Here is a 24,817-nt window from a genome sequence, read left to right on the forward strand (position 1 = left end):
GATGAGAGGGACTGTGGAGAAGGTGGGACAGGGGGGTAGATAAGAGGGACTGTGGAGAAGGTGGCACAGGGGGGTAGATGAGAGGGACTGGGGAGAAGGTGGCACAGGTGGGGTAGATGAGAGGGACAGGGGAGAATACATAAATGCAAAAAAATACAATACCAAAAAATAATCATTATACATTTTCATATCCCCTGCCCCATAGCTTTTGCTTCCCCACTACACCCTATTTCCTATTTTTTTTTTAAATATATATTTTAATTACAATATAACATTTACTTACCTATTTTTCTTCCCTCCTGGATGGTCAGCATAGCAGTCAGCAGTAGATGCAGGGGACTCACTCTCTCTGCTCAGCAATGGCCGCTCCTCACTTTCTTTTCAGAGGGGGGGGGTGGAGCGGAGCACAGCATCCTGGAAGGGGAGGGGGCGGGTCCTGACAAATAACTTTATAGACACTGTCTGTCTGACAGACAGTGTGATCATTGTTTGACCAGCCACCACACTAGCCCCTCCCCCGACCCCCCCTCCCCCGACTCGCGGCAACTGACCCCCCACCCCTCCCCCGACTCGTGGCACCCCCCCCTGCGTGAGTCACGGGCGTGGGGGCCCCAATATATATTTTTTTTTTTTATATTTTATTTTTTTACTTTGTGCCACAGAGGGGAAAGTAGCGGGCGGCTGCTGCGCCCCCTCGGGCTTGCGCTCGGGGCGACGGCACCGCCCGCACCACCCTAGTTACGGCTCTGGCCTATTGTGAGAAGTGCCGTCCAAACGGAGGTGTGGCCAGTGATTTGTGGGTGTGGCCAGCATCATGGAGGGCATAGCTTGCACTTCCCCCCAGCCACCCTACATCTCCCTCACATCTTCTGATATATAAAGAGTGCACCACTAACTGGCTCACACAGCATGTATATAAAGAGTGGAAATACATCCCAGCTGTCCTTCATTCCGGGACAAGCTCCTGGCTGATCATGATAGTCCCTATAATCAGGACTATCGAGAGGTAAAGTTATGTTATTTTGTTGACCATTGAAGACAAAAATACAAAAAAATGACTGATTATTTGTATTTATAAAGTGCTTTAACAGAAACATACAAGTAAAATGCGTTCCGGTTTTCAACATTAAACAAAGTACATGGTGCTGAAAACTGAAAGATAAATAAAAATATAAAACTTGAATCTATCTATAAATATATATAAATCCACTGTCTAAATGGTGATTGTTGAGAGAGACAGATGAAAGCACACCCACAATGTAAATATACCAGTTGTAGCTGATGAATCAGGAGAGTTGTCTATATGTAGTCATCTCTTCCTATGGATGATAGTAATGTAGAGGAAAGTTATCGGGAGAAAGAATAATGCAAAATAATGTTGGACATTGAGTGACTATTGCAAATGGATAATTTAAAGCACTGGAGTCATATGTATGAGTCCAGCAATGAGGGGGTAATGGAGCGATGAATAATTATGAAACAATTATAAATAATAAAACAGTGTATGGTATTGAATGGTGGTAGGTCAGTTTGTGCTAGAGACTATTATATTCTATTAAACAAGAATATTTCCTACACAATGAACTTGGATCTAATACCATCCATTTGGGAAAATATATTGATTTCATTGCAATGCAGATTTTGACAGTTTTTGCTTTTTTATATGTTGTTTATATTTAATAGTTGGCCAGGAGAACAAGGTTTTTAAATGAACCTGTCTCCTACTCAGAGCACAGGACTAGTTTGTATGGGCTTCATGAATATTATAAATTATACCCTATTAATTTATGAGGAATCATGACTATAGGTCAGGCCTCATGAATATTAGGTCAGGTGGTGATTCAGAGAGGTCACTGGTATCTATCATAGGCTGCATAATGGTTTCACCCACAACATGAATGTCTCCATTATATTGAGGTCACTGGTTTGCTTACAATAACCTCATATCTATCCAATGAATTTTCAATTATTTAAATGTATAAGTTCCCAACACTGTCCTGGCAGTTGGGAGCTATTCACAGAAACTCACAAAACAATCTTTTCTTAGTTTCTCCAGGACTCAGCTAACAGCGGGGTCCCCAGGGTAGGGCACCTCCTATACGATAAGTGAGTTATATTGCATGCTCTATTGGTGTAGGGGTTTAAACATGGACACAATTTAACTCAACCTCAGGTTAAAGCTTGATAGCTGATTTGTGTCTAATGTATTCTTCTATTTGCATTGTACTCTATTTATTCTTACTTTTAATTTTACCAATATTTTCCTTTCTTGATAATTATATGAACTATTTGATAAGCAAAGTCTTAAAAAAAAAAAAAATAAAGAGGGTGAAATATGGTTTTGTCTTTCAGGATCCTCAGACAAACCGTATTAGTCAGTGGCTGAATGTGGAGACAACTAGAGGGATTGCTCAGGAATCCTTCCTTCTCGCCTCTGAACCCCAGCTGGGGACATACAAACTGGTCGCACAGAGGCTAAAGGGTGCACAAGTGGAGCACACGTTTAGTGTGGAGGAGTATGGTATGTTTAGTCAGAAATATTCATAATTAGATATATAGTCCAGTATAGGATCCAGGAAGAAATCATATATATAGTACTATGTTGCATCAGTATTATTAATATCATCATCATCACCAGCTATCTATATAGCTCCACTAATTCTGCAGCGCTGGACAGAGAACTCACTCACACCATCAGTCCCTGCCCCATTGGAGTTTACACTCTAAATTCCCTAACACACACACCGAGCAAGACTAGGGTCAATTTTGATAGCAGCCAACTAACCTGCCAGTATGTTTTTGGAGTGTGGGAGGAAACCCAGGCAAACAAGGAGAGAACATACAAACTCCACACAGATAAGGCCATGGTCGAAAATTGAACTCATGACCCCAGTGCTGTGAAACAGAAGTGCTAACCACTAAGCAACCTTGTTGCTCGAATATGCAAACAATTACACACTTTGAACTAATTTCAAATTCAATGTTATACTGAATATGTTTCTAGTGATACAAGTGAAATTGTAGTTAAGATTCCCAACCAATAACATAACTGTGGTGATTGAGTTAAAATAAAATATGAATTTCATGATCGAGGCCCAATCAAAAGTTAAAATAATTAATAGGAATGTTTATAAATGACTGTCAATGAATGAGCTCTCCTGTGACAAATTGGTTCTGAAAATTGGTCATTGAGCCCGACCAGAAATTAATTAGGTTAGGTACATCAAAAGGGCCAAATATGCCTAGGAAGCCAACTTAGGGGTAAATGTATCAAGCTGAGAGTTTTCCGGCGGGTTTGAAAAGTGGAGATGTTGCCTATAGCAACCAATCAGATTCTAGCTGTCATTTTGTAGAATGTACTAAATAAATGACAGCTATAATCTGATTATTTTTTCAAACCCGCCGGGAAAACTCTCAGCTTGATACATTTACCCCTTAGTCTGCTTAATCTACTTCCATCCCTGCCATCTGTCTGATGTGGGGTGTAGGGGATGTTAGTATTCAATAATGTTATTATTTTCAGTTTACAAGATCCCAGAGGTGACAATTCCCGGTGAAATGTGAGAGACAACAAAGTAAAGTATGTTAACATAGTAATATTCTCCGGACAGCTCCAAAGGATCCAAGCAGCCTATATATGTCTATAAAAAATATGAACCTTCAAAACACATATCTTTCTAGTTCATGTTTTATTAAATCATTAAACCAATTAATAATCACTGACTAAAGAGGCCTGTGGTGTGCGAATATATCCATAAGCTTCATTTGAAAAGAAGTATTGCCTTGTCTGTGTTTGAGTGTTTAACTGTGTTAATTCTTGGACTGGTTTGGCAAGCAGTTAGACTCCTACTAGCACTGCCAAACAGTATCACCATATCACACTATGCCAAAATATATTTTCTTAATATGTTGTTCGAAAAAAGCTTTTCCATCACTGAGCAACGAGTGAAAATCTTATTAATGTCTTAATCAATAGACGCGTTACTGTTTGAACAGCATTTGTTATAGATGAATTTATGTTGTAACTTGATTACTGTAACTCCAATGTATTTATTTATTTTCAGTATTACCCAAATTTGAGGTACAGGTGAAAATGCCCCCAATTATCACTATTCTTGACCAGGAAGTGAAAGTGACAGTATGTGGCAAGTAAGTATTGCATTCTAACTCCACAAGAAAATTCAGCTTCCTCATGCTAATAGTAATCATTGGAGTAATAGCTAGTAATGTTATTTCCCTGGACAAGCGAGAATACTGGTACCTCCTCATCTTGGTTGGAATAGGTTGCACTTCCAAGCATCTTTGCAACACCAGATGAGGTGTGACTATTTTACAGAGGAGGCATTGGCCTCCAACCCTGTGAGAGAAAGAAAGAGGGTGGAGGCGGGGGAAAGAGGAAGGAGAGAGGATAGAGACGGATCTCTTATCCTTAGCACTTAGAACAAGGTTGCTGGTCCTGGGGCAGGGGGCAGGGGCCAGTCACCAGAAGCACAGCGTTGGCTGTGGGGGAAATAAATATGAAAGAACTGACATGTGGCCACTGGACAGTGCCAAGTACATTTCCCCGTCCTGGGGTATGACTGAGTGACGAGTGACTCAGAAGTGCTCTGACTGTCATTGTTACAGTCACATCTGTTACTTCAGCCTGGAGCCCTGGGTGCTGACAGGTGTCACATCGCCCTAGTAATGGCCCTGATGACCATATCTTACATAATTACAAGCAGCTGCAGCCTCAGCATGTCCCCAAACTTGAAACAACCTAAACCCAAGACCTGCTGAGATCGGTGGTAGTCATATTAATGACTACCAGCATAATGACATCATTTACATCTACAAAATATCCCCGAATTAAACAATGCCTACAAAACTAAAATATTGACTTACAATGAAAATGACAGGGCACATCCTCGGCATGCTTACGCTACATACCGATTTCTCTGAAACCGGCACTTTGAAATGACGTCACTCTCCATAGCCAGACACATATCTCGGTATTTAAAGCAGTAATGCCTAACCCCACGACTTTAAAATCTCAGTTACACGAGGATGTGCACTGTCATTTTCATTGTAAGTCAATATATTCGTTTTGTAGGCATTGTTTAATTATTTTTTTTTGTAGATGTAACCGATGTCGGAATGACCAACATCGGAAAATGGTACCCCACCCTCTGAGATGGCTTTAATATACAATCACTCAAACCTCAATATACAGCATAATCTATTACATCTGTGAGGCAGGGAAAAGTACCATTTCAAACAAGAAAGATCAAAAGGATTCAGATTATGTAGCAGTAATGGCCATTGTGATACATTTCTAGTGCAGCATGCACGGCCCTCTAACCATTAAAAGGGTCGTACATTACCCTTAATCTCAGTAGGTTAAAATAATATATTTGATCAAGAATGAGGCATAATCTGTAACACCATATAAGCAGGCATTACAATGTAAGACAGCTATGATTTACCAGCTATAGCACACAAATCTGACTTATTCAATGTGTCTTCTGAGTGACCAGATTGTCCGCCTGTATTTGAAAGCTAGGCTGGAACAGACAAAATGCAATTCTGCAGAGTTTTCTAATCTGTTCTGCTTTTTGTTTTTAATGCGCCCCATGAAAGATTGTTTGTTTACATGTGTAAGTGGGACCAACAGGAACAGCAACTTTGCAGCATATTGGTCTATAACAGGACTGTCTAAAATGTGCTTACATTGCTTTAATGAGGTAAGCAGGAATCATACATCTCTTATCTGCAAGAAAAGAAGGGACACTAGGTATGCCGGCTGCACGTCCCACTTCCTCTGGTCTCAGATGGGCAGCTGGTGCTGAATGACTTCATTTCACCTGATGTCAAAGTTGGCTGTTCTGGACAAAGAATAAGCCATTCTCTGTTTTATGACCCACTAAGCTTCATCTGCTGTCACAGTTCTTATTCAATAACAGCTAGGGCCACAGGTTAAGTTCAGTGGGGCATAAAGCAGAAGAAATAAGACATACTGAAGCCCACAGAGTAAAAAGCAGAGAAAAGGACACATGGGCATAAAACAGGAAGGAGCTGGGGGCTACAGGTGAAGGCTTGGAGGGATACAGGGGCCCTATGGATGCCAGCTGCCCTTTACTGCTATATAGCCTAGTGCCCAGCAATGCTCTGTCATACAATAGCATGTAATATTTTGTATTTAGTAAAGGGCATTAATCAAAGAAGCCAGCTAACCTAATCTATACCTTCCAATGCAATGACCGGGAGAGTCCCGGATTCCGGGTGGGTCTCCCGGGAGTGTATGATAGTCTCCCGCATCTGCCCACTTTCTAGTGAAGTGGGCAGAATTAGGCCCAAAATGCTGCGATTCTCCGGGAATCGCGGCATTTGGCACCGCCCCCCTGCTTTAAAATGACGCATCGTTACGTCACGGGGGTCTGAAATGACGCGATTCCAAATCTCCCCCTCCCCCGCACGCTCATCTTTCCCCGGCAGCTCCCGGACGCCAACTAGAAGAAGTTGCCAAGTATGACCTAATCACATGCAGATTCAGCGCTCTATAAATAAATAATGTCCAGGGATTTTGGGGGAGTACTATCTCCTTTTTTAAGTCAGAATATAACATAGATCCTTCTTGTCAGGTACACGTATGGGAAACCAGTTGCAGGAAGAATTGATGTCAGTGTCTGCAGAAAGTACAAATACACTTATTCTACCTGTGCTGCTGAAGAAAATAGTGTGTGTGAAGAACTGTCGCATCAAGTGAGTACAACACGGCAATGTACAGAGTTACAGTAATAAATACCTATAGTAATAACATGAGTCTATAAAGATTTTAAAACAGGTGTATCATAAATATCAGCAAAGGGCATAGGGTCAAAGCTACATTTGGGTTAATTAAGCAGTAACCACAATCTGGTAAAAATGTACACACCGCTTCTTCCCATATTCATGGACTTACCGAGGGGCATGTAGGAAAACCAGTGTCTGTTTGTGTTAGTGTGTTCTGCATAACTCCTACCTTGTATTACACTGAGGTTAGCCCAGAGTTGGGGAATCTCTTTCAATCGGAAGATCACATCCTATTTCTGAAGGATCTCATAACACTGCAGGTTAAATAGGTGTATACATTGTTTGCTGATGTAAAATACAGAAAAATTAAAGTAATGCGTCAGGGTTAGAGATTTCCTTCTGCAACAAAGCAACAAATCCTTCCCGTTCTCACGTTATAGAAGGTGCACGGTCACTGCTAATAAGTTGATACATTCTAAGGGCCCGAGTCAGTAAGGAGAGCAAAGCATAAAAAAGGAGTAATGTTGCACCTGGACAAAACCATGTTGCATTGGAGGGGGAGGTAAATTTAAAATGTGGGGAAAGATTTATTGTTGGGATAGGGAATGTTATAGAATACATTTAAATTTCAGTGTAAAAATAAACCTGTCAAGTATTTGTGTGCTAGATGAAAAGACAGTCAGTATTTTACCTATGTACAAAATAAGAAACTAATTTGCACCCCTTGTATTGTAACATGGTTTGTACCAGAGAACATTTACTCCTTTGTTGCCTTAATGACTCAGGCCCTAAGAGTTTTAGTTTGACATTTCTATTTGAATAGAGCAAAAAATATCAATAGCAGGTGTTTGTCCCTTGTGAAAAATTAGACTTTTACCTTTTACTCATTAATGTTCTGATTTTGGAAACATGATATTCACTTGGTTTTTAAACACTTTAATTTTTTTCTGTGTAATTGTGGGCCAACCGGTCTTACCTTGGTGAAGTTACCACCTCCTGCACTGCTTCTGTCTTCCTCTGCTTCTTCTGTCGACCTTGGCCGCTCAGAGAGGAAGTTCCTCCATCTCTCTGAGCAGCTGAGCTCCCTGAATGCAAGATGTTCGAGGGTATTACGGTAATCATTAAGTGGGCCGACAGTAGGGAGCTGTTAATTATAGCTCCCTCCTTCCAATCCCTGAAACGGAGCACTGCTTCCAAGGAGCTCTAACGCAGAAGTCAGAGGAAGCTGTTTTCTGCATACAGATTATTATCCTGCATTCAGGCTGCACTCAAGCCACAAGAGACTGTATGCAGCTTGCAGACACATGTCCTTGCTCTTGCAGGTTTAATAGCAAGACAGATGTAGTGCAGATGCAGCATGTGATATAGCACAAAGTTACCCCGCTAAAAAATGTTTTTGAATAAATAAATTCATTTAATTTAAATACACGTGTCTTTTCTTATCTTATTCTTAACATCTCACATCTTACTGCAGTATAATATAGTTGTTTCACAGTTTTTTTTAGTAATGCAAACTATACCTGTGGCAACTCACCCATTATCAGATAGTACACACAAGTTCACTTGTCTGCAGAGCTTACATTCATTTGGGGATTATCTCACTCAACTTGATTTCTCTCACTCCTGCACTGTAGCTGGGAGCAACAGTTCCTGGATTCCCCTAACTCTACTTGTAGATCACCCCTGGTAGATACTGTTGATTGAAACAGGATTTAGCCCACCCTCACACACTCTTATCCCATCTCACCTTTACTCATGCTCAACTGTTACTATCATCATCATCATCATCATCATTTATTTATATAGCGCCACTAATTCCGCAGCGCTGTACAGAGAACTCATTCACATCAGTCCCTGCCCCATTGGAGCTTACAGTCTAAATTCTCTACTATAGACACGCACTCACACACAGACAGACAGACAGACAGAGAGAGAGACTAGGGTCAATTTTTTTTTATTGCAGCCAATTAACCTACCAGTATGTTTTTGGAGTGTGGGAGGAAACCGGAGCACCCAGAGGAAACCCACACAAACACAGGGAGAACATACAAACTCCACACAGATAGGGCCATGGTCGGGAATTGAACTCATGACCCCAGTGCTGTGAGGCAGACATGCTAACCACTACGCCACTGTGCTGCCCTGTCACACTATCACACTCGATCACAGTTCATGTATCACTTGAATACTTGTTTAAAGTCACCTTTCTCTGTCATTATCCTGTTTTGTCTATCCCTCACTTTCTCTCTTTATCTCTCTCTCTCTCTCTCTCTCTCTCTCTCTCTCCCTCGCTTTCTCTCTTTATATCTCTCTCTCTCTCACTCTTTCTCTTTCACTTTCTCTCTCTGTCCCTCGGCCTCATCTCTATATGAATCTGGTAACATCTCTTGTTCGTTTCTTTCTTTCTTTCTCAGAACCAATATCTTGTCCTCTCATCTAGGAACATGGCTCAATTTTCCTACAGAACTTGGAACATACAACATGTCCCTCGTTCCTCTCCCCAAATTCAAGCTTTTCTCTACTCTATCACTATGAGGAAAATCTCCCCCATCTCCTCACACATCGCGCACTCCTGCCCCTGGGGACATTATATTTATGAAATGAAAGCTGACATAAATAGCTTATTGGTTTCTATAGGCTACAACAGCCAGTCCCCCATTAGGTAGTTACTGTATTTGGATGCACATCTGAAGTTACGGCAACAACAAGGAAAAAAAGGGCGGGATTCATCTTCGGATGTACGTTCTATTATGTGTCGTTTCTTGTGTAAAGTTGCTCTGCGCATGCTCAGAAACGGACTGCTCGCCACTGAACGCATCCAATTCATGTCCAAACGCAAGTGGCGCTTCTGGCTGCATGTGACTTGAAGGGTTGGAACTGGTGCTGGAAGGTGTAGACGTACAGTAAGGGCATGCCGAGGTCAAGCCCACGCACATTCATCTAATTCATGCTCTGGGCTTCTTTAGGTACATGTTTTTTAGCCAAAACACTTGCACCAGCTACAGGACAGGTGTAAGTGCTCACTAATAGTGATGACTGACACAGTTGCCCCAGTTACAGGTCAGGTGTAAGTGTAAGTGCTCACTAATAGTGATTACTGATATACATGCCAGTACACGTGTTTGTAAGTAAAAGAGACTATAAAAATGCATTTTATGCAAAGTACACCTTAAGAACATCCAGATTTATGTATTTCATTAAAAAAGAAAACATTTTTTTATTTATATTTTTATTAATGATTATAGTATTAATAGTAGTAAATTCAGTTTCTATATTTTTTTATTTGCATGCGTTCTGATGGTACTTTGTATTGCACATATTCATATGCGCATCCTGCAGTCTGTTCTCTGTCTGTTTGCATACGGCAAGTAACGTATAGCCAGAGCGTACTTATACCCTTATGAAAATGGAAACGTCTCTTATGATCTGCTTATATTTGAGTAAGGGTTTACGTGCGTGCAAGGTATGTGCAATTTTTTTAAACAAATGTTTATTAACGGTCAGATAACATAAGACAGCGAGAATGAAATACATTTACATCATATAGAGTGCGTAGTTGAAGAGCTCTTCATTGACCGGAGATGACAGAAATAAGATTCTTTCAGAGATATGGGAGGAAGAAGACTGGTAGTTTTCTTTAATTAAGAAAGAGACAAAGAAAGAAAAGGAAGTGAGAAAGAAAGAGAGAGACATTATATATTAGGGAAAGGAAAAAAGACATTGGACCAGAGTCCAAGGCTAAGAGAAGTGTGAAAGAATGAGAAAGAGAGGACTAAAGAAGTGAGAAATTAAAGAAGGTAGGTAGGTAGGAGGGTGGCTTGGCAGGGACCATCCAAGGGGTAGGAGAGGTAGGAAGTAGGATTGGAAGGGAGGGAGGGTAGGAGGAAGGAGTGGACTAAGTAAAGGGAGAGCCGCAGTGGAAAAAGGACATCCAAGGATCCCAGACTTTGTTAAAGGTTTTGGAGGAGTTACGCATAATGCTGGTCAAATACTCCATGCGGTGTTTGCCAAATCCTGTTAGTCACAGTGGAGAGGGAGGGGGGAGCGATCTGCTTCCACTCAAAGGTGATTTTGCATGTGGCAGCGGAAATAATATGGCGAGCTAGTTTATTTTGATGTTTAGTGGCCGAGGGGAACCTGAGGGGTAGGAGAAAAAAAATCGGATCTATGGGAAAGGGGATTTGAATCACAGATTCTATCAGGGATTTAACGTCATGCCAAAAAGGGATCAATGTCGGACAGTCGCACAATATGTGTAGAAAAGAGCCTACACCAGAGCATAAACGCCAACATCTGTCAGAGGAATCAGGTAATATCTTATGGAGGCGGGTAGGCTCGTAGTACCAGCGAAAGAGGAGTTTATATATGTTTACTTTTATTCCAACACAAATTGAACTAGAAGCAGAATTGTACAGTATTTCCAACGACTCCTCATTGTCAAGCAGGTAACCCAGGTCGCGTTCCCAAGTTATTTCATGAGGGTCACGAGGAGGATTAGAAGGGGAGGTAAATTCGGAGTAAATAGTGGAAATGAGACCTGGCGTTGATGCTCGACGCAAACATATTGCCTCAATGGTAGTAAGTGTACGAGAGGTAATACTAGATTTGACAGTAGAGTGGAGGTTGCGAATTTCACTTGAACGTCGGGAAATTGGGGAAATAATGCACTGCGGGTAATGTCGTTTAAGAACCGTATCCCTCGCGTTTGCCAGGGAGAAAATAAGGAGTGGAGCAGACCCAGGGGGACTAATTGGGAGGGATGTGAGGAGAAACTATGCAATCTGGAAGATGAGTGCCATATAGCCAGCGAGAAGGAAACTGTAAGATGAGTCAGGGCTTTTTTGGGATGACACGCCCTTGGGTGCCATAGAAGAGAAACAGGTGTAAGCAGTCCCAGACCCTCAGCCTCAAGAGATATCCAAGAGATATCCAAACCCTAGCAGTTGTAGGACCGTTCCATAGGATACATTCAGCGAGTTGGGCCGAAAGGTAGTATCTTTTAGGGTTTGAAATGCTGAGGACCTCTGGAGAACCCTGAGTCGTATACGTGGGCGTCTGCCTGCCCAAATAAATTTGGATGTCTTGAATTGAAGAAATTTAAATACATAAGGAGGAATGCAAATGGGAAGGGTTTGGAAAAGGTATAGTAGTCTAGGAAGTATATTCATTTTGACAGCATTAATGTGGCCTATCCAGGATATTGGATATTGTTCAAGTCTTTTTTTATTCGGGATAGGGTGTGGGGGAAGTTAGCTTGGAAGAGGTGGGAAAGATTTTTGATTAGGAAGAAGCACATTATTTTATTTTGTATCGGTGCTAGGTAAATGGGAATGTATGCTCTAGAATTAGTTTGTCTGTCTGAGGGATATAAAAGTCTAGTGTCTCGATTTTGGAAGGATAACCCAAATATGTGTCTATTTTGGAGAGGAGAGGGGGAAGAGAGGTGACGGGATGGGATATGCTAATGAGGATATCATCTGCATATAACGCAATCTTAGTTTCCGTAGAACCAACCTTAATTTCTGAGATGGATTGGTTAGAGCAGATTCTGGCTGCTTGTGGCTCGATTATAAGGGCAAAAATTAATCCCTGATGGGTACAGTTTGAAATTGTGAAGGGTTTGGAGGTTATGCCATTAGCTGAGACAGCAGCAGAGGGATTCCGGTAGAGAGCTAAAACGTCCATCAGCAACCTACCAGAGAAGCCATTGATCTAAGCACACCACACCTGAACCACACATGGAAAGCCAGGAGATGCGGTCAAACGTTTTCTCCGCGTCCAAGGCCATTATTAAAGAAGGCAGCTTGCCACCATGAATAGAGTGGATTAAGTCAATGGTCCTCCCTGTATTATCAGGGGCCATTCTCTCTGGAATCAAACCCAACTGGTCTGGTGGATTAGGACTGGAAGTTGAGGATTGAGCATAGTGGCCAAAATTTTAGTGTAGAGTTTAAGGTCAACACTGACAAGGGAGATAGGCCTATAGCCTGCACAGTGTAGGATGTCCTTTCCAGGTTTCGCAATGTTAGCAAGAGTAGTGGCGGTGTCAAAGGATGCCCCCTCAAGAATTTTGTTATAAAAGGTCGTTAGGTGTGGAACAAGGTCTGCAGCAAAGTTTTTATAGTATTGTGCAGAAAAGCCATCCGGGCCTGGAGCTGAGGGGGGCTTGAAAGATTTTATTGATATTCTAATTTCGGTCGTAGTGATGTCCGATTTAAGCAAAAGAGTTGAGACTGGGAGAGGTGTGGGAGAGGGGTGTTAGCTAGGTACAACTCCAGAGTGTCTGACAGAATTCCCTCCAGGGACTTAAATGCAGGAAGGTCATATGAGGAGGCATAAAGTCTCTAAATTCTTTGACAATGTCTAGTTGTGGAGTATGTAAATAAAGCCTCAGGCGCGCTTCTGGCGAAGTTTCCGGGTAAGTAGAGAGTCTGCCTTATCTGCCTTGTTATAGAAGTGTTGTTGGAGCTTCTGTAAGAGGGAGGCTGCTCTTCTGGACAAGAGGGTATTAAGCTGACCCTTCAGAGAGTCAATTTGTGATAGCAAGGAGGGATTAGGGACCTGCTTATGCTGGGTCAAAAGAGAGGACATACGTTGCTCTAAGGAAGAGACCTCTAGAACAGCTTTTCTTTTGCTTGTGAGGCAGCACTAATGAGTCAACCACGGACAGTGGCTTTGTGAGCTTCCCAGATAACACCCAGAGCCACCTCCTGCAAGGTGTTCTCCTGGAAGTATTCAGAGATAGCTGTTTTGATGTCAGCACAGGTAACAACAGAGAGTCTACTAGGCGCATGGATATTGGTATAGGAGATCGAGAAGGATGTATACACCTGCATGGTCAATCCATGAAAACAGAGTGACGCCCGTTTAAGTGGTTAAGGGTATCAGGGACTGAGAGACATGGAGCATGTCAATGCAGGAGTATGTCTGGTGTGGAGCTGAGGAATTTTTGAGGCGCCAGGTGTCATGCAAGGAGTGTTGCTGTAACAATGCAGATAAGGTGGTGGAGTCCTTAGAATGATGAGTAGGGAGGTCACAAGGGGAGAGGAAGGATTTATCAAGTTGCGGGTCTATGACAACATTAAAATCACCACCTAATATAATATGATCCTGGGCCAACCACTCAATGTGTCGGAACAATGTAGAGAAGAACTGACCCTGACATTGATTTGGAGCATAAATCAAGGCCAGTGTGACTGGGTAGGAACGGAGTGTGCCCATGATTAATAGAAAGCGACCCTCTGAGTCAGAGTAGGTGGAGGAGTGTTGAAAAGGGACTTGTTATGTATAAATATTGCAACCCCCTATTTCTTACAAGTTGTGTGTGGGTACCTGTAATATGGGTCTCCTGGAGGAAGACTATGTCCGCCTTCTCCCTTCTGCAGGCTACCAGGACTATTGTGAGCTTGCAAGGGGAGTTGAGGCTGTTAACGCTGATGGAGAGGAGTTTCACAGCCATGGAAGTTGGGATGAGATGGACGCTGTTAAAGAGAATGTCTCTGAACTATAATGCGAGAAAAGATTAGTCCAGAGGTGCTTGAATGGAGAAGAGGAGAGGGGGGAAGGGGGGGAGGAAGAGGGAGGAGAGAATACGCCACAAGAAGAGAAAAAAGAAAGAGAAAAGAAGGAGAGTGAAAGTTTAACGGATGGATCCGGAAGGGATCCAAACTTAACACATATAAACATTGTAAGGCTAAACAACAGTCGTTTGGGGGGTGGAAAGGCAGCATCTATATATGCTACCCGGGCTGATAGCCCCACCAAATAGACTGGATGTAGTAATTAGCAAGCAAATTGTAACAGGAACTCATCCAGATGCTTAGAAGGTTGTGCAGTGGGGGAAGGGAAGGAGAGGAGGAGGGCAGGGGTAGGCGGAAGGGAGAGGAGGATGCTGGAAGGGAGTGAGGGGGGATTGGAGGGATGGGGGGTGATATGTAAAACATCAATGTAGTAATAAAGAACAAGCAACATTTTTTGTATAAAGTATAAATAACATAATAAAAGCCAGCAGGATCTTATGATCGAAAGCCAGAAGTTCTGTTGGTATGTGCAATATTTTAAAACGCAAGTTGCGTTCACATTGCGTTGGAAAATTAATCAGGCTCAAATTGTTTTACTCAGTTAAAAGACAAAGGAAATGTACTGAATGTTGTCAGCAAACCATAATATTGTTGTGTTTCTTTTCAGCATACGCCAATTGCCCAAATATTATTATACATTTTGCCTTGGTTAGGATAGTGTGACACATTTTGCGTAGAGATAGCAAACACAAAATGTATGCTGTGTTGATCTGTTACCCGGCTCAGTGAGGTGTTATCCTCTTAACCAGCACAGAAACAGCTTCAGATGTTGCAGACAGCAGTTCCCAGGGAGCTGTATGAGGTAGTGTATGCCCTTTTATGCAGAGCTGTCTTAACGCACGGGAACGCTGGGCAGTTGCCCGGGGCCTCACGGGTATAGGGGCCCCAGAGGCTTGCCAACTGTTCAGTATTTTATTCCATGAGATTTATTCAGAACCTTCAAACTCTCCTTATTAAAACGTTTAGGTGGACTTATCACCTCAGTATCAGCTGTTATCTGTTCATGCAATCTTGCTTTTGTGAATACGTATCTTGACCTTCATGAAAACAACATACACGTATTAATTGACATAAGCAAGACACAATCAATACACAATTTTTGAAGCCATTTTTGAAGCAATTCTCTGCAAAGAAATTTTGCAAATGTTTGTGTTGAACACTTGATTAATAATAAATAATTCATAGTAATTTCGTACTGTGCCATCTCCGTCTATATGAATTACCAACTGAGTACCATTTTTATGTTGACTTTCTTGTTTTTCAACTTCGAGGCTCATGTTATATTGTCCAAACATTTGTGTGGATTAATCTCTGCTGTACAGCATGTTTTTTAATGTTTAAAAACTGATTTTGTTGGAGATACCAATAAATATAAACTTAATTTTAGCAAAAATTTACATTTTTATTCCTGTGAGTGGTTGTGTAGGTAGGGCCCCAAGGGCCCCAATGCACTGCTCGTTAAGACTGCTTGTTAATGCTGTTAAGACGTCCTGCTTTTGTGTGATAAAAAAATATAATACCAAAACTAATATATTGAGCTTCATTTGTAAACTTTCCTGAAACAAATGGATCTCAGCGACAAAAAATTCCATATATTTATTGCAATTTGATTTACACATTCTTGCAATAAACAGCCTCTTCTGATTTTTGCTTAACAGAACAATAAAACGACATATCAATAAAAAAATAAAATGCATTTAAAACATCCAAAATCAAATGTTTTGTGTGCAATAACCTAATAATAATTTTATAATTCATTGGGGCATATTCAATTGTTGGCGGTTTCCGCCGTGGAAAAACTATTACCGTTATTACAGTAATACTAGCCGGATTTCAGCTTGCGGCTCAGGGAGCCGCGAGCTGAAATCCAGCGTGAACAGTACCGTAAGAACTATATTTACACGCACTACTACCGTAATGACGGTAATAGTGCGCGGGGCGCGTTACTTTTGGCTGTAATGCCAACAATTGAATACGCCCCATAATTTTATATTTCTGTTTTGATAATACATGGAAACAGCAAAACCACATTCACTCACCAAAATTATTTGGGGCATCTAACACAGTAATAACTATAGGAAATCTGAAATTATATCTGGCTTTTTAGGCAGATAACAATGGGTGTTTCTCACAAGTGGTGAAGACAAAACTCTTCATGTTGAATCGTAGAAACATTGAGCTGATGATCACTGCAACAGCCAAAATAACAGAGGATGGGACAGGTGAGATGAGACAAATGGGTAAGAGCAAATAGAGAAACATTATATAAAATACAAAAGATGTTAACAATGATCTCTCCATTAGGTGTGGTGTTGACAGGTACGGACTCCTCCAAGATCAAGAACACTATTGCAAAGGTGTCATTCCGACAGCTGGACTCCCACTATAAGAGGGGTATTCCCTTGTATGGACAGGTGAGTAAAGGTCATGGTCTAGAGTTCACCAATCACAATGGGAGACTCTCCCAAGATTTGTGCAACGTTAACCATCATTGATAATCTCTTGTCATTGTGTAGGTTTTCCTGGAAGATGCAGCTGGCAAGCCAATTAGCAATGAGACAGTGATCGTTTATGTAGGTTTTGATGGAACAAATTATACCTACTCAACTGGGCCTGATGGAACTGCGGATTTCTCCATTGACACCACATCTTTCCATCAGTCATCCATACATATCAGGGTGAGAAACACCACTAACACAGCTCAGTAACATTTTCATTACATTTGTATAGTGATAAAATTAAATGAACTTATTTAGAATGCTTTGCATGTCATTATTATCCTCTTCTATTTATATAGAGCTACTAATTCCGCAGTACTGTACAGAGAACTCAATCACATCAGTCCCTGCCCCATAGGAGCTTACAATCTAAATTCCCTAACATACACACAGACAGACAGACACTAGGGTCAATTTGATGGCAGCCATTTAACCTACAAGTATGTTTTTGGAATGTAGGAGGAAACCGGAGCACCCAGAGGAAACCCACGCAAACACGGGGAGAACACACAAACTCCACACAGATAAGGCCATAGTCAGGAATCAAACTCATGAAGTGCTAACCACTAAGCCACCGTGCTGCCCAACAACAGTAGCTGTAAAAACATGCTAAGATCTATTGACAAATGACTTACTGATTTCCAGTTTTGCTCGTTCACCATGTATGCATTTTATTCTCATAACATAGGTCAGATACAAGTCTAATGAAAACTGTCACAGTTCAAATTCATTGTTTCCCACTTATGAGGAAGACGACCGGGATGTTAAACACTTCTACTCCAGGAGTAAGAGTTATATAAAGATCCAGCCTTTATACAGAACTCTGAATTGTCAAGATGATGAGAGATTCACAGTACACTACACTCTGACTCCTGAAGGAGTCGGAGAGACAAGTCATGCAGGATTTCATTACCTGGTAAGTGCTTACTCACGACTGTTGACAGCGGCAACAATTGCAACTACAGTAAAGAATATATATCTAGTATCTGGAAAAAGCAAATATTTAGTATATGTGGCATGGAAAAAAGTACCTATTGTGCTCCATGTCCGTCACATACAGTCTCAATAGCCAACATACACACATGTTCAGCATGCTGGGAGAGAGGAGAGGAAGAGCAGAGAAGGGCAGTGTACCGGAGGAGGATTGTCTCCCCAACATTATATTAGGGAAAGCCCTCCCTTACAAAAAGGTATATATAATGCCCAGCTATGGTCTAGGACAGTGTTTCCAAAACCCAGTCCTCAGGGACCCTTAACTGTATATGTGCTCAAGGTCACAAGTGAAATGATTAGTACTGTTATTATTATTATTATTATTAATTTTTATTTATAGGGTGCCACTAGGTATCTGTAGCGCCGTACAGGGACAGACAGAAACACGATACAGGGTGAGACAGCACGGTACAGTTAACAAAAAGCACAGTAACTCAGAAGCTCAATGTACAGCTAGATGAGAGGTGAGAGCCCCCAGCGGGGTAAAGAGGGGTAGAAGGGCAGGAGGAACTCACGGAAGAGACAAGGAGCTGGAGAGCAGAGTTAAGGTGGTGGAGAACAAGAGGAGAGGAGGCCCTGCTCGAAGGAGCGTACAATCTAAGGGATTCATTTAGAATCCCTTAGATCACTTAGATCCACTACCTGTGGATCTTTCAAAATGTGTCAGTCAGTAATGAATACACCTGTGCTAAAGCAAGGAGATATGGAAAACATGCACTGTTGGGGGTCCCCGAGGACTGGATTTGAGAAACACTGATCTACGAGATATGAATTCATATTTTTATTTTGAGCAATTAAATGTTAATACATTTCCAGTACGTAAAAACTTAGAATTTGATGACAGAAAAGAACCTACAGGTCCATCTAGTATGCCACTTTTCTTCAGGACATTTTAAAGTATCTTTAAAATATTGAATCTTTATTATTATCAGCAATGGATCGGGAATTCCTCCATTGACGTTCAGAGGAGCGGGAGCACTTTTGGAGGAGACGTGTAAGAAGGGAGTACTAGGTTTAGGGTTTAACTTTGCAGGGACGAAGGGGGTGGCTGGGGCTGCAGTGTCAAGGGCAACAGAGAGTGTGGTGTTGTAAAGAGGGACAGCAGACTCTATTAATAAGAGCTCTCCAAGCCCTAGGATAGAGTAAGCCCTTGACAGTATTTATATGACTTGGTGTGAAGTGGTAGGAATACCAACGTCTGTTGGTATACAATTTAATCTCTGGGATGAAATGTTTTGGAATCTTTATTAGCTTTGAGATATGTGAAAATTAGAGAAAAGCAACACCTGACATTACACTTGATACTGCAATTTTATTTTATATTGTTCCATGAATTTGTCACTACATCACATATATTTGTTTGTTTTTAATATTTTGCTGTCTACAAAACAGAAATATCTCACACAAACTGCTTTCAATAGATAAATAATAAAGATTATTTTTTTTAATTTATGCATATACATCCTTGGACTGCCCCGACAAAATACACATCCTTATCTCTTTCCTCTTTTCTCTTGGAGTAAGAGTTAGTACTTAATAATATTCCTGATGATATTTAGGAGTCAGTGTGGTTTTCTAACCCATTAAAAGTTGTAGGTATTCTGTAGGTTACTGACCTTTGACCATTTGATATAAGCAACAAGTCATTACCCATATGGGAAAGATGTGCACAATAGCATGGAAGTTGGGTCAGCTCCGCTGAGTTAGCTATTTAGATTTAAGGGACAGTGATGGGTAGACATTGCAAACAATGGGTAGAGATAGCACTTGGAACAGAGATGGATTATAAGTTTTATCTATCTCCCCTCAGCATCATGGCAGCCCACTTCAGCCTTGTCACATACAGATATACTTGTCACTGAGACCTGACCTGACAATTGAAACACAATAAACATCACAACATATACAATCTTCATTAGAACATGACTCTTATGTGTATTATGTTTTATCTGCACAGGTGATGGCAAAGGGAAGCATTGTCACTTCTGGAAAGCAAACTGAGAAATTAGTTCTAAATCAAGGTACAGTAATTGTTAATTATCAGTGTACGTGGAGTTTTCCATTTGAGGCAAGAGCACATTTCTGGTGAAATACACACAAACAATTTCTTGCTTTTTACTTTGTTTTAATGTCATGAAAGTAAATTATTTGACACCATAAAGATTCCAAAGTTTCTTGTGACCCTACACACTCAATAAACAGAGACCAGCTCTCTAGCCACTGGCCAGCTTTTCTAGCATAGGTCACACTGAACAGTGAAACAAACAGGTTTATTACCTGATACTCCTCCCACAGCCCCAGCTTGATGGGCAGGTCACACTCCCACCTTCCCTTTAAAATGGAGCTCTCATCAGCTGCTCTGTGTTACAGCTAGCAGCTATTGTCATAAGCTTGCAGAACTAGGGATAAAGGTCTTCGCCTATAGCAGCCACCTTTCCCGTAGATGCCCCCAGGTCTTAAATCTAGTGTAGTGTAAGCTTATGTGCAATACCGCAGTGAGGGGATAGGAGGTGGTAGACAGGATGGTAGCAGAAAATCTGTAGCAGGCCAGGGTCAAGGCTAGCAGCGAGCAGGAAAATCCAGACAACAGATCTGAAGGCCAGGTCTATCAGAATTCAAGCAGAGTCCAAACAACAAGCCAGGGGTCACAACAGGAGGTCAATCAAAGAGAGTTCACAGAACAGAGCAGGTCAGCAATCCAACAGGAAAACGCTATAACCGGCAGTGAAGCTAAGCCCTCTCTGTCTTATATATATAGAAGAGCCAATCACATTGCTTTCAATTTGGTGGGATCCATCTGCAGTCCGGTGCCAGAAATAATGTATCCCAGGAAAGGAATTTGTTTCTGCTCAAAGGTGCATTTCTCTAATTTGCAAAATAGATGATTTTTCCGGATACGAGAGAGAACCTCCAATACATGACTGCGGTGAGATACCAGATCTTGTGAAAAGATGAGGATGTAGTCCAAGTAAACGACTACGGATCGATACAAGAGATCTTGAAAGAGCTCATTCATAAAGCCCTGAAAGATAGCCGGGGCATTACATAACCCGAAGGGCATGACCAGGTATTCAAAGTGGCCGTCTCGGGTGTTGAACGCTGTTTTCCATTCATCCCCCTCCTTAATGCGTATGAGGTTATATGCTCCTCTAAGATCATGTTTAGAGAAGATGGTGGCACCCTTACTACGGTCGAACAATTCAGAAATCAAGGGCAGAGGATACCGATTTTTAATGGTAATAGCATTCAGGCCTCTGTAATCTATGCAAGGGCGGAGACCCCCTTCCTTCTTTTTTACGAAGAAGAAGCAGCCCCAGATGGGGAGACAGACTTGCGGATGAAGCCCCTTTTTAGATTTTCTTGGACGTACTCCTCCATAGCCTTAGATTCCGGAAGAGAAAGGGGGTAAACACAGCCCCGGGGAATAGGTTTTCCAGGCATAAGGTCAATGCCACGATCCCAGATTCTGTGAGGAGGGAGTCTTGTGGCCTTTTGTTGACAAACAACATCAGAGAAGGATTGGTATGGTTAGGCAGAAGAGACACTGGAAATGTTTGGGAACGTCTGGGAATATCAGGAGGGACCACCCTCTGGAGACAGTGAGAGAAGCAGAATTGTCCCCAGGACAATATGTGACCTGATTTCCAGTCTAGGGTGGGAGAATGGAGACGAAGCCAGGGAAGTCCTAGGATAACTGGGTTAGTAGATTTCTGAATTACTAGAAAGGAAATCTTTTCCTGATGAAGCGCTCCGACCTGGAGAAGGAGGGGAATAGTGCATACCAGGATGGACACCTCAGGAATTCTTCTCCCATCAATGGCCAGCAGTGAGATGGGTTGTTCCAAGGCTTGTGTGGGAATGGAGAATTGTTTAACTACTGCGGCTGAGATGCAATTTCCTGCGGCTCCGGAGTCAAGAAGTGCAGACTGCGGGGAAGTTATTATGTCCTAACTGAAGGGAAATAGGAATAGTAAGGCAATCATTACTACAAGGAACTGACTGACACTGAGAGAAGAGGCCCAACGATACAACTCCCAAACTCGTTAGGCCCTGTCGTTTCCCGGACGTTTGGGACAAGAACTTAGAAGATGGCCACCTTCTCCACAATACAGGCACAACTTGTTCCGAAATCTCCTCTCCCTCTCTTCAGCCAACAAGCGGGTCCTCCCCAGTTGCATAGGTTCTTCGGGAGGAAGAACAGGTTATTGGAAGTTGGGGGCCAAGCGAATCATACTGCACCGAGATTGTTCTTTCTCGGAACTATGCTCCTTGAAACGCAAATCAACCTTGACACAGAGGGAGATGATATCGTCCAGAGAAGTAGGGAGTTCCCGAGATACCAGCTCGTCTTTGATCCGGTCTGAAAGGCCCTGCCAGAACGTAGCCACTAGAGCAGGGGTCAGGGAACTTTTTTACTTTTTACCCCCAAATATATTTAGCTACGCCGACATTACCCCCTTGATTTGAAAGGAAGGAAATCATATATTATTAATTATTGGAATTCAAAATTTTATTGAATCTATTCAAAATTTCTTTGAATACTTCAACTTCAAAACTTCAGGTTTTGGAGAAATTATGTTGCTTCATTTTTCATATGAGAGCATCAATATTGGGGCATTTTGATGTCAGAGCATTTTGGATACAGTCTTCAACGTCCAATCGATTTCTCTGTTTTTATGTTTGTTAGAGTGGAAAATCCTTGTTCGCAAAGGTAGGTTGTTGCAAAAGGCAGCAACTTTTTAACTGCCTCCTCATGTGCAATTTTGAATGCCTTTGCAGCTGTTGACATCCAAAACTATGACAGATCTGCTTTGTTTTCAAATGCAATACATGCTTCATTATTGCATCAAAGCTCAAGCAGTGCCTCTGCCAACCCTTGAGGCTCTTCTGGTACAACAGCAATTTCACATTTAAAGGGGTAAAATCCAACTGACAGCATGTGAATCGGCAGCATTACCCCCAGGAATTTCATTTTTACCCCATTTGGGATAATTTACCCCTGTTCCCTGACCACTGCACTAGAGCCTTGTCATTCCAGCAACGTTCAGAGGCCATAGTTCTGAAGTGGACTGCATACTGTCCCACAGACTGGTTTCCTTGGCGAAGATGTAACAAGCCGGTAGCGACATTAGATACCCTCCCTGGCTCGTCAAATATCTTCTTGAAAGTAGACAAAAAGGTGTTGAAGTTATACAAAATGGGATCATTCCTCTCCCATAAGGGGGAAGCCCAGACTAAGGTTTGACTGGACAACAGTGAAATCACATAGGCCACTGTAGCTTTTTCGGAAGGGAAGTTCCCTGGCAACAGCTCAAATTGTATGGAGCATTGATTTAAAAATCCTCTGCAATATTTGGGGTCCCCATCGAACTTAGGTGGGTTAGGTATCCGTAACTGCGAGGCGGAAGCTGCCGCTACGGGCTGGGGTTCTGGGGCTGCAACCGCCGGAGCAGGTGGTCTGCTAGCCACCAGCGTATTCTGAACAACATCCAACCGAGTAGATAAACTATTGAAGAATTTTAAAAGTTGCTCTTGCCGCTGAATTCATGGTCAGAGCAAACTGTAACAGATAAGGGATTACTATTACTAATCTTAATTAGCGCTGGCTTACCTGAGGTGTGGAGTCTAACGATCTCCCCGGTGTCCACCAAGAACCGCCGCAAGGCGGGGTGGACTTCGCTGCCAGGAGTCGCAGGTCGCGGTCCTCAGGTTCGCCTCAAGATGTAGTGCAGCGGAGTGGAGTGGAAGATGCGGAGTCAATCAAGCCGGGTCGGTACACAGGAATGGAGGCAGGCAGAATCAGGAGATAACTCGGAGTCAATCAAGCCGGGGTCGGTACACGGGTCACAAGAGTAGAGGGATAGTCAGCAAGCCGGGTCGGTACACAGGGGTTGTAGAGCCAGGATAGTCTAACAGGCAGAGATCAGCACACAGGAAGGCACAGGAGACTGGAAGACAAGCAATCCACGAAGCACAGGAGCCAGGAACAGGTAAGTGTTGCTCTGACACTCAGCGAGTGTCAGAGTGATCTTTAAGTACTGACGGGGATTCAAAATTCCCGCCTCTAGATTGCTGTCACGTGACCGCCTCCGGGTTGCGGTCACGTGATCGCTGGATGCGAAAGTGCGGCTTCAGGACGGCGGGGACAGGTAAGTCCGTTACAATACCTCCCTTTGTTACACATTCTAATGGATTTACCATTTATATCTCCAGCTTTGTGACACATAACCATGCATTACTTTATAGCTATTAGTTAGGTAAGTAGGGTACATCGTGTGTATTCCAGAAAAGAAAAATCTACAGCCACACTATTTATTTAAACATCCATGGAAATGTTACATAATTCCATTAGTTTATTACCAAACCATTTGTTTAGCTATACTTGGATATTGGGGGTGTATCCTTACACATTCAATACTAATTCAAAGACAAACGACAAAGGGTGTAATTATGTAGGACACTCCTGGATGTCTCTTTTACTATAATTAAATTACAGTTAAGGAAGTGATAATAAAAATGAAATGTGAATTAAAAATTGCAGTTAATGCTTCTATGTCATTCGATGCCTTTTATTTCTACCATTCCAATTATATTTTCTGATATTGTTCAAATGATTTTGCTCCCTTTATGATTTAATGAAATGGTATTTAAATATTGATTTTGATCATCTGCTTTATGCAGGTAATACTTAGTGAAGTACCTTCCTTATCTGTGTCAATGATTCAATCAGAATAGGATCAGATGTTTGAGTTAAGCTGGGTACACACTACACGGTTTTCATCCAATAATCGGCTCAATCAGCCGACATACGACCGCTCGTTCAAAAGTCGGGTCAGTGTGTGCAGGGACACGATGGTCGAAAGTCTGCCCAAATGGACGATTGTCGCCTCATTTGGTTGGTCGTACCGTTTAATATTTTCGTTCCAATCTCGTTTCCGCTGTGTAGTGTGTATAAACTTCCGACCGATCCACAAC

The 24,817-nt window shown here is 42.0% G+C and overlaps 1 protein-coding gene across 1 annotated transcript in view; it reads left to right on the forward strand.

Annotated features, from left to right (window-relative positions):
* Nucleotides 1-24,817, forward strand: part of LOC142160968 (alpha-2-macroglobulin-like) — a 99,960-nt gene that overhangs the window by 29,838 nt on the left and 45,305 nt on the right. The window contains exons 6-13 of the mRNA XM_075216125.1: nt 2,353-2,521; nt 4,065-4,149; nt 6,621-6,741; nt 16,459-16,573; nt 16,656-16,765; nt 16,868-17,029; nt 17,538-17,765; nt 19,800-19,863. Coding sequence (XP_075072226.1) covers nt 2,353-2,521; nt 4,065-4,149; nt 6,621-6,741; nt 16,459-16,573; nt 16,656-16,765; nt 16,868-17,029; nt 17,538-17,765; nt 19,800-19,863 — 1,054 coding nt within the window. The remainder of the gene's footprint in view (nt 1-2,352; nt 2,522-4,064; nt 4,150-6,620; nt 6,742-16,458; nt 16,574-16,655; nt 16,766-16,867; nt 17,030-17,537; nt 17,766-19,799; nt 19,864-24,817) is intronic.

Source organism: Mixophyes fleayi, chromosome 6 (genome assembly GCF_038048845.1).
Source record: "Mixophyes fleayi isolate aMixFle1 chromosome 6, aMixFle1.hap1, whole genome shotgun sequence".
NCBI lineage: Eukaryota > Metazoa > Chordata > Amphibia > Anura > Limnodynastidae > Mixophyes > Mixophyes fleayi.